This window comes from Barbus barbus (assembly GCF_936440315.1).
Source record: "Barbus barbus genome assembly, chromosome: 31".
In the NCBI taxonomy this organism is placed as follows: Eukaryota; Metazoa; Chordata; class Actinopteri; order Cypriniformes; family Cyprinidae; genus Barbus; species Barbus barbus.
The window spans coordinates 4,431,831-4,448,374 of NC_136759.1; the positions used below are offsets into that span (position 1 = coordinate 4,431,831).

The window sequence follows — 16,544 nt, forward strand, 5'->3', positions numbered from 1 at the left end:
GTGTGTGTGTGTGTGTGTGTGTCATAGTTTTCACAGATTATATTTTTGATCTTTCGTTCTCTATAATTATTTTGTTCCTGACTTGCATTCTCCTGCTGTATTTCTTGTGTGTAGAGTGTGTGTGTAAGTGAATTTTCCTGAATTGCATCCTCTTGGTTTTTCTCTTGTATATAATTGTGTGTCAGTGTCCATTTTGAGACCTGGGTAGTGATGTCATTCGGCTTGCGGTTGCCTGGCTACCAGCCCTTCTACGGAACACGACTTCCTTTGCTTGTTTGATGTTTTTGACTGATCCCTAGTGACCTATGAGCTTTAGATGTGGAAGGTCAGGTTGTGTACTGTCATGTCATCTGCTCCTCCTAACATCTTTCTCTGTTTTTTTTCCTCTCTCTCTGTCTCCAGGATGGGTTTGGTGATGGGATGGCAGTGAGCATGGCCCTTTGGGCAGGCATATGGGCCATTCTCCTACAATTGGCCCTCTTGCTGTTCATCTCTCCGACTCCAGGCCACTGCCAAGGTGAAAGGTCCCGCCTAGAGTTTACTGAACCACTGTACTATGCGTCGGTCTATGAGAACTCGGCCGCCCGCACCTACGCTGCCAGCCAGGTGCGCATGGGTGTCCCTCTCCAACATCACTCATGGGAGGTGAGGTACCGCATCACCTCCGGGGATGAGGAAGGATTCTTCAAGGCCGAGGATTACACTCTGGGTGATTTCTGCTTCCTGCGGATAAGAACCAAAGGGGGGAATGCTGCCATCTTGAACCGTGAAGTTCAGGACAACTACTTGTTGACAGTGAAAGCTTCCATTAAGGGGGATACACTAGAGGCCTGGACTAAAGTTAGTGTACAGGTGTTGGATATGAATGACCTTCGACCACTTTTCTCCCCTACCACATATTCAGTTACCATTGCAGAAAGCACACCCCTACGCACCAGCATAGCTCAGGTCACTGCCACGGATGCCGACATTGGATCAAATGGAGAGTTCTATTACTTTTTCAAGGAGCGAATGGAGCTGTTCGCTGTGCACCCGACTAGTGGAGTTGTTTCTCTCAGTGGGAAGCTGGATGTTGACACTCAAAGCCGCTATGATCTTGAGATCCAGGCTGTGGACCGGGGAATGAAGCTCTATGGGAATAATGGCGTAAGCAGTACAGCTAAACTGTTTGTTCATGTAGAACGGATTAATGAACATGTGCCCACTCTGAGTATTGTTACATTAGCACCTGTATGGACTGAGAAGTCCCCAGTCATAGCTGTGGTCACTGTAGAGGATCTTGATGAAGGGACGAATGGAGAAATTGGAACAGTGAGCATTGTGGCTGGGGACCTTCTTGAGCTCTTCAGCATCAAAAGGACAGAGATGCCAAGTGAAGAACTGGTGGATGAGGAAGTCACTCAGAAAGGATCTAACGAGTTTGTCCTTCGTGCAACAGAGCAGTTCGATTGGGACAGTTACCCGTTTGGATTAAACCTCAGCTTGCAGGCACGGGATCGTGGGACACCTCAGAAGTTTTCTGCTGTGCACACGATGAACTTACGACTGTCACGACCTGCACCGGCGGAAGTCACATTTCAGAAGGACGAATACGAGGTCCTCTTGAGTGAAGTTGCCCCACCTGGAACTGTTGTCGAGGCTGTGAAACTCCAGCCAGAGCCAGATGATGCTGAGTACATCCTGACCCCATCTACTGATTCGGGGTTCTTCAGTATCAACACCATGACTGGCGTTATCAGCACGGCACGTTGGCTCACCCAACTCACACAGGAAGTATTTGAGCTAGAGGTCTTAGAAGTAGACAGTGACCTTAGGGTCAAGGTTAGAGTCGTTCTTGAGGATGCCAATGATAATGCACCGTCATTTGCTCAGCAGTCTTATGAGGTATTTGTCAATGAAAGTGTTGCGGTAGGCACCACTGTTGTTGTGGTGACTGCTTCTGATGGTGACCATGGGGAAAACGGGTACATCACATATAGCATGGCTAGCTTGACACCATTACCTTTTAGCGTACAGCAGTTCACCGGAGCAGTCACGACAACACAGGACCTAGACTTTGAATCATCTGTAGAGAGTTTTAGTTTTGTGGTTCGCGCTTCTGACTGGGGTTCCCCTTATAGGCGTGAGAGTGAAGTCAATGTCACTGTGCACCTAGAGAATGTTAATGATAACAAACCCCTATTTGAGAAAGTGGCCTGTGTTGGTGTAATCTCTAGAGACCTTCCAGTAGGTGAGGTTATCACCACAATGTCAGCCATAGACATTGATGAGCTAGAGCTTGTCAAATACAAGATCCTCTCAGGGAATGAGCGAGGGTACTTTTACTTAAATCCTGATTCTGGTGTCATGACCTTACATCACTCCCTAAACACTGCGGCACCCAAAAACTCTTTCAGCCTAAAAATTACTGCTACAGATGGGGAACATTTCTCTGATCCCATGTTTGTGAACATATCCGTAGTGCAAGGGAAGTCACCACCCAAGAGCTTTAGTTGTACCGAAACCAGAGTTGCCCAACGACTAGCTGAGAAACTTCTGAAGAAAGCCAAAGCTAGCAGTAAACCCAAAATGGAGGAGGGCTTTATTGACCTGTTCTCTGTGAACCGTCAGACACCTCAATTTGACAAATCCTTCCCAACTGACATCACTGTGCGCGAGGATGTACAAGTTGGCACAAGTGTGTTTCAGGTAAAAGCCCTTGATGGAGACACTGGGATCAATGGACAACTCTTATACGCCATTGCTGATGGCAACACAGACAGTTGTTTTACTATTGGAATTCTGAATGGCGTAATAAGCATCTTCCTTCCTTTAGACCGTGAGAGGACAGATCGCTATCTTCTAAACATCACAGTGTATGATTTAGGCCAACCCCAACGATCCTCCTGGAGGCTTCTTACAGTTTACATAGCAGATGCAAATGACAATGCACCTCAGTTTCTTCAAGATGGTGGCTACCAGGCCCGCATTCCCGAAAACACCCCTATTGGTACCGAAGTCATCCAAGTGGAAGCTACTGACAAAGATCAAGGTCTCAATGGTGAGATCCAGTATTCCCTACTCACCAGCACATCACAGTTTGGCATTAACAGCTCCAGTGGGATTGTATATGTTGCAGGTCAGCTAGACCGTGAGTTTGTTCCGTTCTTCGTATTAAAAGTGGAAGCGCGAGATCGAGCAGAGCGAGTGGCTCAACAGTTTTCAGTAACAACTCTTAAAATCTCTCTTGAGGATGTTAACGATTGTCCACCAGCCTTTATCCCAAGTGTTGTCAGCGCCCGTGCACTAGAAGACCTCCCAGTGGGCACTGTCATTGCCTGGCTGGATACGCAAGACCCTGACCTGGGACTTGGAGGGCAGGTGCGATACTCGCTCGCTAATGACTATGATGGCCGTTTTGAGGTAGACAAAACTAGTGGTGCCATTCGTCTTACCAAGGAGCTGGATTACGAAACTCAACAGTTCTTCAACCTAACAGTTCGAGCGAAAGACAAAGGCCGACCAGTGTCACTCCTGTCAGTTAGCTTTGTTGAACTGGAGGTGGTGGATGTTAACGAGAACCTGTATGCACCGTATTTCTCGAACTTCGCCATGAATGGATCAGTAAAGGAAAGCGTTCGGATCGGGACTTCTGTGCTCCAGGTCTCTGCAAGGGATGATGACACTGGGAGGGACGGCGAGGTGCAGTACTCCGTACGTGACGGCAGTGGTCTTGGGAGATTTACCATTGACGAAGAAACAGGTATGTGTTTATCATGTTTTTCATATTGAAATTCTTTAAAAGTCCAATGATGTCCTGTAAAGTGTTTGATATTTTGTTGAATATGTTGTGGCTTCCTTGTACAGTTATGTGCAGTCTTTCATTCAGTGTGTGGTAAAGGGATAACATGGTAAGGTAAATCTTAATTTTCAGTCACCTTATTGTGGCATTTTAAGTAGCTTACTTTGCTTGCATAATCACTAGGGAAAAAAAATAAAACAGAGTTATATGCCAATCACAGTGGCTTCATGGGACACATAAATGAAGAGTGAATAGGCTTCAGTAGTTTATCACCTCAGGCCAGTTAAACACTGCATTGGCCTACATTTTATTTAGGTCGAGTTTTGACAGTTGAGATAGAGGGGGAACGATTGAAGTGCGATTGAAATTTTGATTGTGTTATGGTTATTGTTTCATGTACTGCATTCAATTCACATGCTCTGTTTTGATGGGATCATTTGTTTTTGTTCAGTTTTGTTGGACAAAGTGGATATGTGTGTGTGTGTGTACAAATAATGATTTCTGTGTATGTGCTGAAAATGCCGAAAGTGTGTGTGTAGGCTACGTGTTTGTGTGAGGTTGATTTATGCGTTAAACCTCTGTCGGGTGGACTGAATTACCACACAAAGCTCTTTTATTTACATTTATTGCAGTTGTCATGTCATTCTGTCTGACCCGCACACTTAGCTTTAACCCTCATTTTTTTTCTCTCCCTCTTTTCTCCCACTCTGTCATTTTCTCGTTCCCCTTGACAGTGAGTTTTCTGTCAGTGAACCCGATAGTATCTGGGTTTTTATTAGTGTTGCTTCTGAAGGCAAGCATCACTATTAGTATTACTCATACTTAGGGCTAGGGATTTGATCAAACTCTTGACTGTAAGTGTGTAACTTCAGTATGACATCTGTCAACTGCATAGCAACACGTTAAAAACCAATCAACCACATAGCAACATCCTGGCATTAAACCACAACACCTATGCTATTTTTGTGTTTTGGAAGATTATTTCTAGTAGATCCAAGCAGGTAATAAACTGGTGCATGCTGGTTGATCTGCCACCATGATCTAAAAGCCATCTTGTCCACCTTGAACTGGTTTGTTTCTGGTGCAAGATGGTCTACCGCATAGCACCAGCTTATGTCCATCTTGGATAATCAAGAAACCAGCTACCAAGTTTCAGCCTAATTTTTTATTTTTTTCCATCAGGGGTTTGTAAAAGCAGTGCTGGATAGTAACTGATTTCATGTAATCTAGATTATATAATCAGATTCCAAAAATGAAGTACTTGTAATTAGGTTATATTGCATTTTAAAGTGCTCGTAATTAGATTAGTTACTTTCAATAGATTACATGATTGCATATTATCTACAAAATGGCAGTAAATTATTCATAATGTACTGAATCACCCTAATTATTATTTTTTCTCTCTTAAATCCCACCTCTTATATACATTCTGAAAGTCTTTATAGTAATTTCGAACACCAGCCATTAGTCAGGTGACTATAATAACACAGAAAATGGCCACACAATTAGTTTAATTTGACATTTTGTGATTTAATTAATTATTGGCTTTTCATCACCTCACAAAACCCCTTTTTCAGGGGTTTAATGAACTTCATGATGTTCATAACAAAGAATGTAAAATATTTTCTTACGAGTTAGGTCGAAAGTAAGCAAAAAGTAGTCAGAATGCATTACCTAATATGTGTAATCCAACATATTACTTTACTAACTACAATTTCCGTCATGTAATGTGTTATCAGCAATGGACTACAATTTGTAAGGGATTTACCCAGCACTGTGTAAACCGTGAGTGCGTTGAAACCGTGTACCAACCGGATGAGGTCTACGAGACTTGTAGCACAGTGTAAATCGAGAGACTGAGGGGAAAAAGAAAACGAGTTTTGGATGAAAGAGTTTAGGGTTCAGAGGCCAGAATGGTGTGTGTGTTTGTGCGTCTACTCACCCGCAAGCTGCCTGAAAATGATCTGGAGGTTTCAAAACGACCCTCAGATCTCCCGTGGTCTTTCACCTCTCCTTGGAATGAGGGAATCAGGAAAAAAAGGAGGGGAAGCCATGAATATCTGTCTTTCTTTTAAGACAGAAACGAGAGGGTTCACCGTGGCCTTTAAAGGGTATGAATCACACACACTGGTGCAGAACAGTCACCTTCTACTTTTTAAACCATGCTACAACTCGCTGACAGCAATAAAGCAAAGTATCTCCAGCTCTGCGGTACGAGTGGTTTAAAAATGTGGTTTTGTGAGATTTGTGTCCAGGCAGCAGGTGGATCAGTGTCTGTCAGGAGTCGACAGTCTTTGAGGATATCACACCTGTCTTTTTTTTTAAAGCTGTAGATCTTTCAGGTGTCATTTTAGGTTGTGAAGATCTTTCAGGTGTCATTCTAGGTTGTGATTGTGAGGTTTGAGGTTTACTTAGCAGCACTGAACATTCCAACAATAGCAAACTATTTTTTTTAAGTTTTTAATATTTAATATATTTTTACATATATTTTCTTTATTAGTTTGTGCAGTCATATATCATGTGCTTTAATTAATGAAGCGGGTCATCTCAGTAAAAAAAAACCTCAAATTTTTCAGTGCAGAACAGCTTATATGAGACATGAGCTTAATTATTCTTATATTAATATTAATCTTATATTATTACAACATAATAGAAGTATTATTATATTAGTTATATTAAATCATTAATTAATATTGTAAACATGCATCTTAAATCATAAATATCGTAATTAAATTATTAATATCACTGTATATGCAATGTATGTGCTGTCAAACGATTAATTGCATCCAAAATAAAAGTTTTATTTACGTAATATATGTGTGTACTCTGAATATTTATTATGTATATATAAATACAAACACATGCATGTATATATTTAAGAATAATATGTTGTTTATATATTAAATATATTTATGTATAATATAAAATATAAGAATATAAATATATAAATGTATATACATGTAAATATTTAAAAATATATACTCTATGTGTGTGCATTTTATACACACAATAAATATACACAGTACACATACATATATTTTATAAAGAAAAACTTTTATTTTGGATGTGATTTAATCGTTTGACTATATATATATATATATAGCTTCTATGAGGTGTATATAGGTGCAATGTTCCCTTATACTAGACCTGTACAGCGCGCGCACAAAAAAACTGTGTAACTTTTAATTTTAATGTGCTATTTATATTTGATTTGACCCTTGATGTAACTAAATGATGTACATTTTAGGTTATCTAAGAAAACATTTTTACAGTATAATACACTGCAGCTCAAATGTTTGTATCAGTAAATCTTTGAAAGACGTTTCTTAGGCTCATCAAGGCTGTATCTATTTGATAAAAAATACTGAATATTATTTCACAAAATAATATTGTGAAATATTATTGCAATTTAAAATAAAAAAATATATATTTTAATATACTTTAAAATATAATTTATTCATGTGAAGCAAGCTGAATTTTCAGTATCACATGATCCTTCAGAAATCATTCTAATATGCTGATTTATAATCAATGTTGGAAAAAGATGTGCTGCTTAATATTTTTGGGGACCCGTGATATTTTTCAAGATTCTTTGAGAAATAAAAAGTTAATAAGAACAGTGTTTATTCAAAATAGAAATTTTGTGTTACAATATACACTACTGTTCAAAAGTTTGGGGTCAGTACATTTTTTCTTTCTTATTTATTATTTTTTTATTAATACTTTTAAGCAAGGATGTGTTAAATGGATAAAAAGTGATAGTAAAGACTTATATTGTTAGAAAATATTTATATTTTTAATTAATGCTGTACTTTTATTAGCCTAATCAAAGAATCAAAGAAAAAAGGTTCCAAAAAATATTAAGCAGCACAACAGTTTCAACACTGATAATAAATCAGCATATTAGACAGATTTCTAAAGGATCATGTGACACTGAAGACTGGAGTAATGATGCTGGAAATTCAGCTTTGTTTTACAGGAATACACTATATTTTAAAATATATTAAAATAGAAAACCAATATTAGAAATTGCAATAGCCTAAGAGTTCACAATATTACTTTTTTTCTGTATTTTGATCAAATAAATACAGCCTTGATGAGCATAAGTGACTCAATTATTTATTAGGTTTATAATATAGGCCTAACATAATATAATATCATATAATATCAAAACAACTGAAGCATTTAAACTGATAGAAGAGAATAGAAAACAAACATTTAAACTGAGATCTGTAAGTTAAATATAAAAAACGTGAACATGTTAATTCTTATATAGCTATCTAAACATCACTATGAAGTACAGTTTGCACAGTACACCTGTGTGTGACTGTAAATATCTCAAAGAGTTTTGTTACCGTTCTGTGCCCATCATCCCCTATTTCCAGCACTTAATCAAGCCACTCTTCTGTAATACATGAGGGTGTTTTATTTCACATGCCACTGCGTTTGCTTTCGATTTGAGGTATTTCGTCCACAACCAGTGAAGTATTCAGTTTCTAAAGTGACTCATTTGGTGCACATCGTTCTCTTTCTATGAACCCTGTAAACCGCATTCACTGGTTCTAACGGCAGCAGCTCTATAGGGGTTTACCCGAGCATTGCAATTCTTTAGTTTCTTCTAGAATACAATCAAATAGCTTTCCCAACTCATTTTTGCGTGTGTGCGGCAAATTATTTCTCTGCGCGGCTGCGGTGGAAGAAGTGCTCGTCTGCGCGCGCACACAGCGTAGAGGGAACACTGTATAGGTGTATATATAGCTTCTATGAGGTGTGCAATTAATGTTATTAATAATATTACAATAATTATTTTACATTAAGTAATTCATATTGTGTTTCTTTGTAGTATTTTTCAATCCTGACTTTAAGTGTTCATATCCCCGATGGGACTGTCTGTCTGTTTGTTTTAACAATGAAAGATGGATTTGGAACCTGTTTGAAACACTTTTTATTTTTGGTGCTGCAGAAATTACACACTGTATAAGGCAAGACTTGATGGTTCAGCATCAAACATTTACATTTAAAGGATTCCCGATGCCTGTTTCTATGGTTGCAACCGTAAATGCGCATACTTCTTGGTTTTCTCTTAACCTTTTTTTCCTTCATTGTTTCTCCATTTCATTTAAACACACACATACATATACGTAAATGTTTCATCCATTTGCATACTCTCACACAAACTGGCCAAACCCAGGGGTCAAAGTTCAGGGAACCAGTGTCAAAGGTCATGCACTTTGGGTCACTCACCTGTCACTTTTCCAATGAGAAGTCTATGCAACTGTTTGCATACAGCTGTTGTGTGTCTGTATAGATCTGATGGAAAGAATGAGGACAGAAGAGGCAGTTGTACACTGCATGACATGATTGCATGTTTGCAAATACACACACACACTCAGTGCACACACATTTTGCAGTAGCACTAGCAAGTGAGGGTATTTATTGCCCTTGTTAGCTCTGTGCTGGCATGGGCCATAAATCACCCGGGGATGGAGCGCAACTCTACAGACGCAATTACAGCTTAAAGAGCACACGTGCACACACACAAATTGAGAGCAAACACTTCACATGTGTCTTTGTACATGCAATCATGACTTAGAAAGCAATTTTCCCCAACGCGCACACACACACACACACATAAGGAGACTCAGCTTGAAAACATAAGGCATGTTCCGACAAACACGCATGTTATATCCTAAGGATTTTCTGTACACTTACGGCCGAGGAGCTCTCTATGCATTCTCATTTGAGCTCGGAAGCTTCTATTGTTTGCACAGCACAAACAGCGTTTCAAGGCTGCTCAAATGTACACGAAGCATCAAAAATGTCAAACACAAAGTGTGAAAAAAAGCCCATGCTCATTACAGCCGCCGCTGAGCAGACGCTTTTCATCTGCAGGGACTTACAGTGCACTAATTGCACTGATGGTCCCTGCAGAGCGTCGTGGGGTTAAGTACTTTGCGTGCCACTGAAAGAGCCCTGGCTTACGCTTAGACACCCGGATCCTTTACTGTTAGACTGCTGATGCTGTACTTGAGTTCAGGTGTGTAATTAAGGGAATAGACTTACAGTTTATAATCACAAGAAATCAAAACGGACGCTGTTCACTTTTTTGAATGTAGCTTACTGCGTATGATTCATCAGTGTAAAATGTGCTGAAACGACATTTCTTTTCAGATGACATCATCGAGCCCTCGATGTTTTAGCCCTGCCCCTCCTGGCTCTTTTTAGTAACAGACATTTTTTTTTTTATATCCATTTTTTTTTTTATGGATCTAACTGACTCTACTTTAAAATGTATTACTATTTTTATTTGTTTGTTTTTAATTTCACTCAGAAATAAGTCACATTATGGAAGTATAATAATTGATTGCAAGCCTTTTATGTTGGGACTGGAAGCTTTAGACATTTTTACACATTCAAATTTCACTCTCAAATGTGTCGCATTATGAAAGTATATGGGGGTTCATGCATTTCATGTTGATTTTAAAGGTCCTTTAAGTTCACAAATTCCTACATTATGAAATGTCCTCCAGGGTTTATTAGATGCAACCTTTTCCAGAACTGCACCCTGTAAATGTGCATGTCATCTCAGTTTTGTCAAAATAGACAAACTGACGCTCTCGGCATCCTGTTTTCCGTATATGGGCTGCCATGTGAGATCTAGTGCCTCAGAGTCTTCCTATTGGCCATTCAAAGAGTCTGACCATGGCTCACAATCACATATTTCATGTTTTTTGTCACTTTACAGAGCCCAGGGCTCTCTCGGAGACAGGTGTGATATTTCAGGACACATAATTCAGTCATATCTGTCAGATAATTTTTTTCTCAGTGTCATTCCATAAAAATGGTTTACAGCAACTAAGGTCTTCAGACTGTGGCGCCCTGTTGATTTCAGGAAGTACTGTGATTTCAAATGGCACCCTACCAAAAAGTGCTAAAGTACTAAAGCATCTCTTTTTTATTTAGTAAGCAATGCAGATTCATATGAAGATACAATTTTTAAGTGTAGATCAAGGGGGCTGTCTTGCAAAATCTTACAAGTTAAATACCTAGACAGTCATTTTGGACATTGTTGATGCATTTAATTTTCAAATTGAATATTTAAATGTACTTATGATGCTCGAAATCAAATTAATAATATATGTTGCGTTTTATTTATTGATTTATGTGTGTGTTATGAGTTATTATTTTCCATTTATGTTTTAGTTTGTTATTTTAGTATTTCAAATTAAACTAAAATTAATTGAGAAATTATGCTTTAGCAACTGAAACACATAAATACATTTTTTTTTATAACAGGCAAAAATTACAAATAAAATTTTCTTAACCAATATTGATTTATATATATAAATGCTTATAGGTTTTTGGTGAGTTTTTGGCTCAAGGTCTGCATATAAAGTCACACCAGAGGTGTTCAGCTGGGATCAGGACTTGGCTTTCTGCAGACCAGTCAAGTTCTTCCACACTGACTCAATCAATCATGTCTTTTTGAACCGTGTCTTATACACAGAGGCACTGTCATGTTAGAATAGAAAAGGGTCCTGTCCAAACTGTTGCTATAAAATTAGAAGCACACAGTTCCCTAGAATATCATTATATGCTTAAACATTAAGATTTGTACTCTAAAGTAGTCAAACATGTTCATTAGAAGGGGGTGACCCAATATTTTTGACAATATAGTGTATGTATGTGTATCAAAGCTGTAAATAAAGAAAAAAATATTGGAGTAAGAACAAGTAAATACCATTCCATTTTTGAATACTTATTTGTGAAATTTACTGGCAATTTCTGAGAGAAAATTGTTTCTACATCCCCTTTTTTTTAATAAATGTTGTCTAGTTCAACAGTTCTCAAGGTTTTGAAACAGCCAATCTCTTTATAGCAAAGTACCTCCGTATCCGCCAGTCAAACTCTTGCGGTCAAGTTCATGTCACGTCATATCCAATCAAACGCTGAAATGACACTGTCAGCCTCGTAAATGTTACACAGGTCATCTTCATACACCGGTTTCACTCTGATTTTCGCAAAGGTTCAGTGTTTGGGTCATGTAACCTGATGTGATTGGATGAAACCCTGCCTTGTGCCCTGTATAACCCCGCAAGGCTTTGGCTAAATATAGGAGCGCAATAACATGGGGAAGTGGATGAGCACACCAAAATGACAGACTCAATAAAGGCTTTCTCTGTGTTTTGGTCCTTTCTTGTCTCCCTTTCTTTTCATTCTGACTGTCTTTTCTTTTTCTGTCTCTATTGCAAATTGTGCGTAGGAGTTTCTGAGATTTCTCTGCTGAAGTAGCACTGAACACAAGAGATGCGTCCTGCTTATGCAATGCGTGCATTTGCGTGCGCTAAAAGCATAGTGCTTAAGTGTGTGTATGTTGCGGAGATGTCTGAAAGTGAAGTTATCCATATGCATTATCTGAAAAACATCCTGATTCACATACATTTTTAATAATAAAAGTTGTAAAAAAAAATTGTTTTGACATTAGGATAACACAATTATTTTAGTATTGTTGATATACTGTTATAGTTTGTATTATTTTTGAGTATTTTTATACTTTCCATTTTCATTGAAGTTAAAAGTTTAGTACTTTTTTTTTTTCTTGTCATATTCATTTTTACTTCAGTTTTAGTTTGAGTACTTCAAGTTAAACTAAAACAAAATGAGAAATAATGCCTCTGCAACTAACTGAGCACTAACTTTTATATTTTATTTCTGTTAACACATATTCCACATTTTATTTATTTATTATTTATTTTAGTTTTAGTTATAGACAGTAGCACTGCAGGGAAATTACAAATGCAAACATTTATTCACAATAAAAAAATAATTCATAGTTCAAATATTTGAAAGTTAGGAACATTGGAGCTTTTTTCAGAAAAAAAACACATGAAACGCGTATTCACTGTAAAAATTGATTTCATAGTTCAAATGTTATTATTAAGATTATTGAAGTACATTTTCCAAGAAAATAGTTTTGTTTTTTTTACTTCAAAATTTAATTCAATGTCGATTAGTGAAATATACCTGCAATTTCTGAGTGAGAATGGTTTCTACACCCAGTATTTATTTAATTTTTTTTCCTAGTATTGAATGCACTTCTTGGAAATGTATGTGTGGTATCACATATGCCTGCTGGTGCTTACTGTATGTATACGTTAGCATGTCTCATATTTCGTTTTTGTCCGTATAATGTAAACCGCAGTGATTATGTATGCATGAGTGTGCATGAATGCACCGGCTCTCTTGAGAATGTCTTCCAGTCCGATGCCACTGTACAGAAATAGTGGGTCACTACAACTCCAAACCGTCATGAAATCAACCAGAAAACAACTTAAGCATTTCCGGTAAAGTCTAATTCCAGGTTGCTGCTTCGTTAAAGGACTAATCAGAAGTAAAATATTCTGCTCAAGCTCTAAATGCGTGTTTCTCTGTCCTAAATAAACCATCGACGTTAGATCTAATCATCAAAGTTGATTATTAGAGTCAATGCTTCCCTCTAGTACAATACCGACTTCACCAGCTGCCCACGTTCCTTTTCCTTTATTCAATTTGTTCTCTGTGGTACGTGATTTTCTTCATATTACAGTGAATTCGAAACCTTTATGGAGTTCAGAAATAGCTGCCAGTCGTTCAAAGCACAGATGATAGTGCTTCTCATTTGCTCGGAACCAATGATGTGTTGCAGCAGTCAGTGGTTTTCTTTTAACATTTTTCTCGTTCCACATCTTGGCCTTTTGTAAATCATTTGAAGTGGACATATCCACTTGAATATCAGAAAAAGGTTTGAGTTGAGTGATATTTTAATGTCTAAAGCTAATATAAACCTCCTCCACAGAACTAATTTGTAAAAACCAGTCATTCTGAAGTTCCTGGTGTTAAATTGATATTACGCATTAAAATATGTCCAGCTACACTGCTGGGTAAAATATGGATGAACCCAGCGAATGGGTTGTTTGGACCCAGCGGTTGGGTTACTGCCCAGTTGGTTGAAAACAACCCAGCATGTGTTCTGTCCGATATTTACCCAGCACTGGGTTGTATTTAACCCAGCATTTTTTTAGAGTGTATATTTAAATAATTTGCATATTGTTTGTTGGTTAGTTTTTAGTATTTGCATTATTGTGTTTTATTTGAAGAAAAGTTGCCAAAATTTGGGTTGGTTAGTCCTAAAAAAGGTTACTACTTATTTTCAGTAAGACTTCAGTGGGGTGGTGATGGCGCAGTGGATAAGACACATGCCTTTGGTGTGAGAGACCCGGGTTCGAATCCACTGTGAGACACCAATGTGTCCCTGAGCAAGACACTTAACCCCTAGTTGCTCCAGAGGCGTGCGACCTCTGACATATATAGCAATTGTAAGTCGCTTTGGATAAAAGCATCAGCTAAATGAATAAATGTAAATGTAAGACTTTTTAAAAGAGATGTTTATTTTTATTAAGCATGGATGCATTAAATTGATTGAAAGGGACAGTAAGACTTTTAATAATGTGCTCACAGATCCCATCTTTTGAACAGTATATAAGGTACCATAGTATAAAAAGACTGTTTAATTCTGAACTGTAGTGTAATTGGCAGAAAGATAAAAGAATAAAGAGTGCCTTTAAGCATGTACATTTTTGAGGATGTCAGTTTGACTTGACTTTGAGTCTGGAGTTGTGAGTTTCTATCAAACTGTAGGCTGTGTTATGTAATTGTGATTTTGTGAAATTGCGTTCTGTGGTTTAGAGTTTCGCAGGCATTTGTGGTTGGTACGTTGTGTTGGGCGGCACTGACTTAGTGTGGTTTTCTCAAGAGCTGTGCAGCTTTTTACGGTGTTGTGAGGCTGTGTTTAAGAGATAGTAAAGTCTGCTCCCTGTCATCACTTTCTTAACACCCTCCTTCAAAACCACAGGGATATTTTGATGCGACTAAATCTGTGAATTTCCTTTTGTCATACACACACACACACACACACACAAGCTGCTCTACCTAGACAGCGAATGTGCCTCCTACGCTTGTGTCTCACTCACAGGCTTACACAAGTGTCTAACACACACTGACAGATAACACCTTCTACACACACGCACATACACACTATACATCCTGCTAAAGTGTTAATTGGCTTCATTTTAATTTGATTTAAATAAAGGCTATGAATTTAGTGCATTAGGATTAGTGTATGTATGTGTGTTTTTGATGGAAAGACACTTTTGACGGTTTTCGGGATGTGTTATCCGAACTTCATTCAGGTTGCTAGGCTACGGCATGAAAAACGTTCCTGAATGAAGTATAATGTCCCACTAAACGCTCATGTGGTATCACAACACCCTGTTTCTAATCACTACAAATGCCATTTGTAATTACACTGCTGAGATTACAAAAGTGTTGGGTTTGTTCTTTCCCTGGTGGGTCCAATGAAAATGCACAGTTTAATACATGCATCTGAAGACCAAGCTAAGGTCATTTTTTAACCAAAAAATAGCATTCTGTCAATGTTTGCACTTCCATTCAAAAGTTTGGAGTCAGTGAAATTGTTTTAATGTTTCTAAAAGATGCTCACTAAGGCTGCATTTACGTGATCAAAAATACAGAAAACTCTGTAATGTTGTGAAATATTATTACAGATTAAAATAACTGCTTTGTATTTGAATATTTGTTTAAATGTAATTTATTTCTGTGATGCAAAGCTGATTTGCTGCTCAAGACACATTTCTGATCATTATCAGAGTTGAAAACAGCTGTGGTGCAGCAGCAGTTAATTGAAATAGAAATCTTTTGTAACATTATAATTGTCTTTACTGTCACTTTGATCAGTTTAATGCAGAAGTGTTCATTTCTTTCCAAAATACACAAAATTGTACTGACCCCAAACTTTTGAATGATTATGTCACTCAGTTATTATGTCATTCCAAACTTGTATGGCTTCCTTTCTTTTGGGAAACACAGATTTATCCAGGCTGCTTTTTTCCCATACAGTGGAAGTGAATGGGGACGGCCTGTCAAGCTCCAAAAATAACAAAAGCTCTATAAAAGTAGTACATATGACTCATGCAATACATTCCATGTCTTCTGTACACATAACTGTACACTTCTGTAGCTTTGTATGAGAAACATACATGAAATCTTCGTCAAACTTATGCATCTTGATGCATCATATTTGCACAATTTTAAATTAAATTTAAGTGAATAACATGTCAGTTTCAGTCTGTTCCTCACACAAAGCTTGGAATGTAGTGTAGAAGTCATATGAACTACTTTATGAAGCAATTTTTGGAATTGACAGCTCCAGTCCCCATGCACTTCTACTGTGTGGAATAAAGCAGCCGGGACATTCTGCCAAGCATCTCCTTTTTTCGTTCCACAAAAGAAAAGAAAACATAGGGGTTTGTAACAACTTGAGTGTGAGTAAATGATTTTTCAATTTTGGGTGAACTGTCAGAATTTATATTTTTGGGTGCTCTGTCCCTTTAAGAGACGATTTCAAAACTAATGTATGACTATAACTGTGCAGGGAAGCAGAGCTTTGACACACACAAAAGCACCAGGATCAATTATTAAACCAATGATTAGTCAAAGATCAAAGATTGGAAGAGAGATTACATAAACACAGAAAACCCTCACATTTCCTCTCATCCTAAACACGTCGCTCTTTCACTCCCTCCTTCAGCGAGACTAATTTGAGGCTTATTTGTATTCTGTTCTTAACGAATCTATAAGAGACCTGCATATTTAATGAGCTGACTATCTCGATGACACACCATGAGTTACAGTAAGAGGATGCTGG

At 37.9% G+C, this 16,544-nt stretch overlaps 1 protein-coding gene across 1 annotated transcript in view; it reads left to right on the forward strand.

Moving 5' to 3' along the window:
- Positions 1-210: 210 nt before the first annotated feature.
- LOC306851249 (protocadherin Fat 3-like) overlaps positions 211-16,544 on the forward strand; it is a gene marked incomplete at both ends in the record, with an annotated part of 43,409 nt that continues 27,075 nt past the window's right edge. The window contains 2 exons of the mRNA XM_079387405.1: positions 211-273; positions 403-3,742. Of these exons, the coding sequence (XP_079243531.1) occupies positions 211-273; positions 403-3,742 (3,403 nt within the window). The remainder of the gene's footprint in view (positions 274-402; positions 3,743-16,544) is intronic.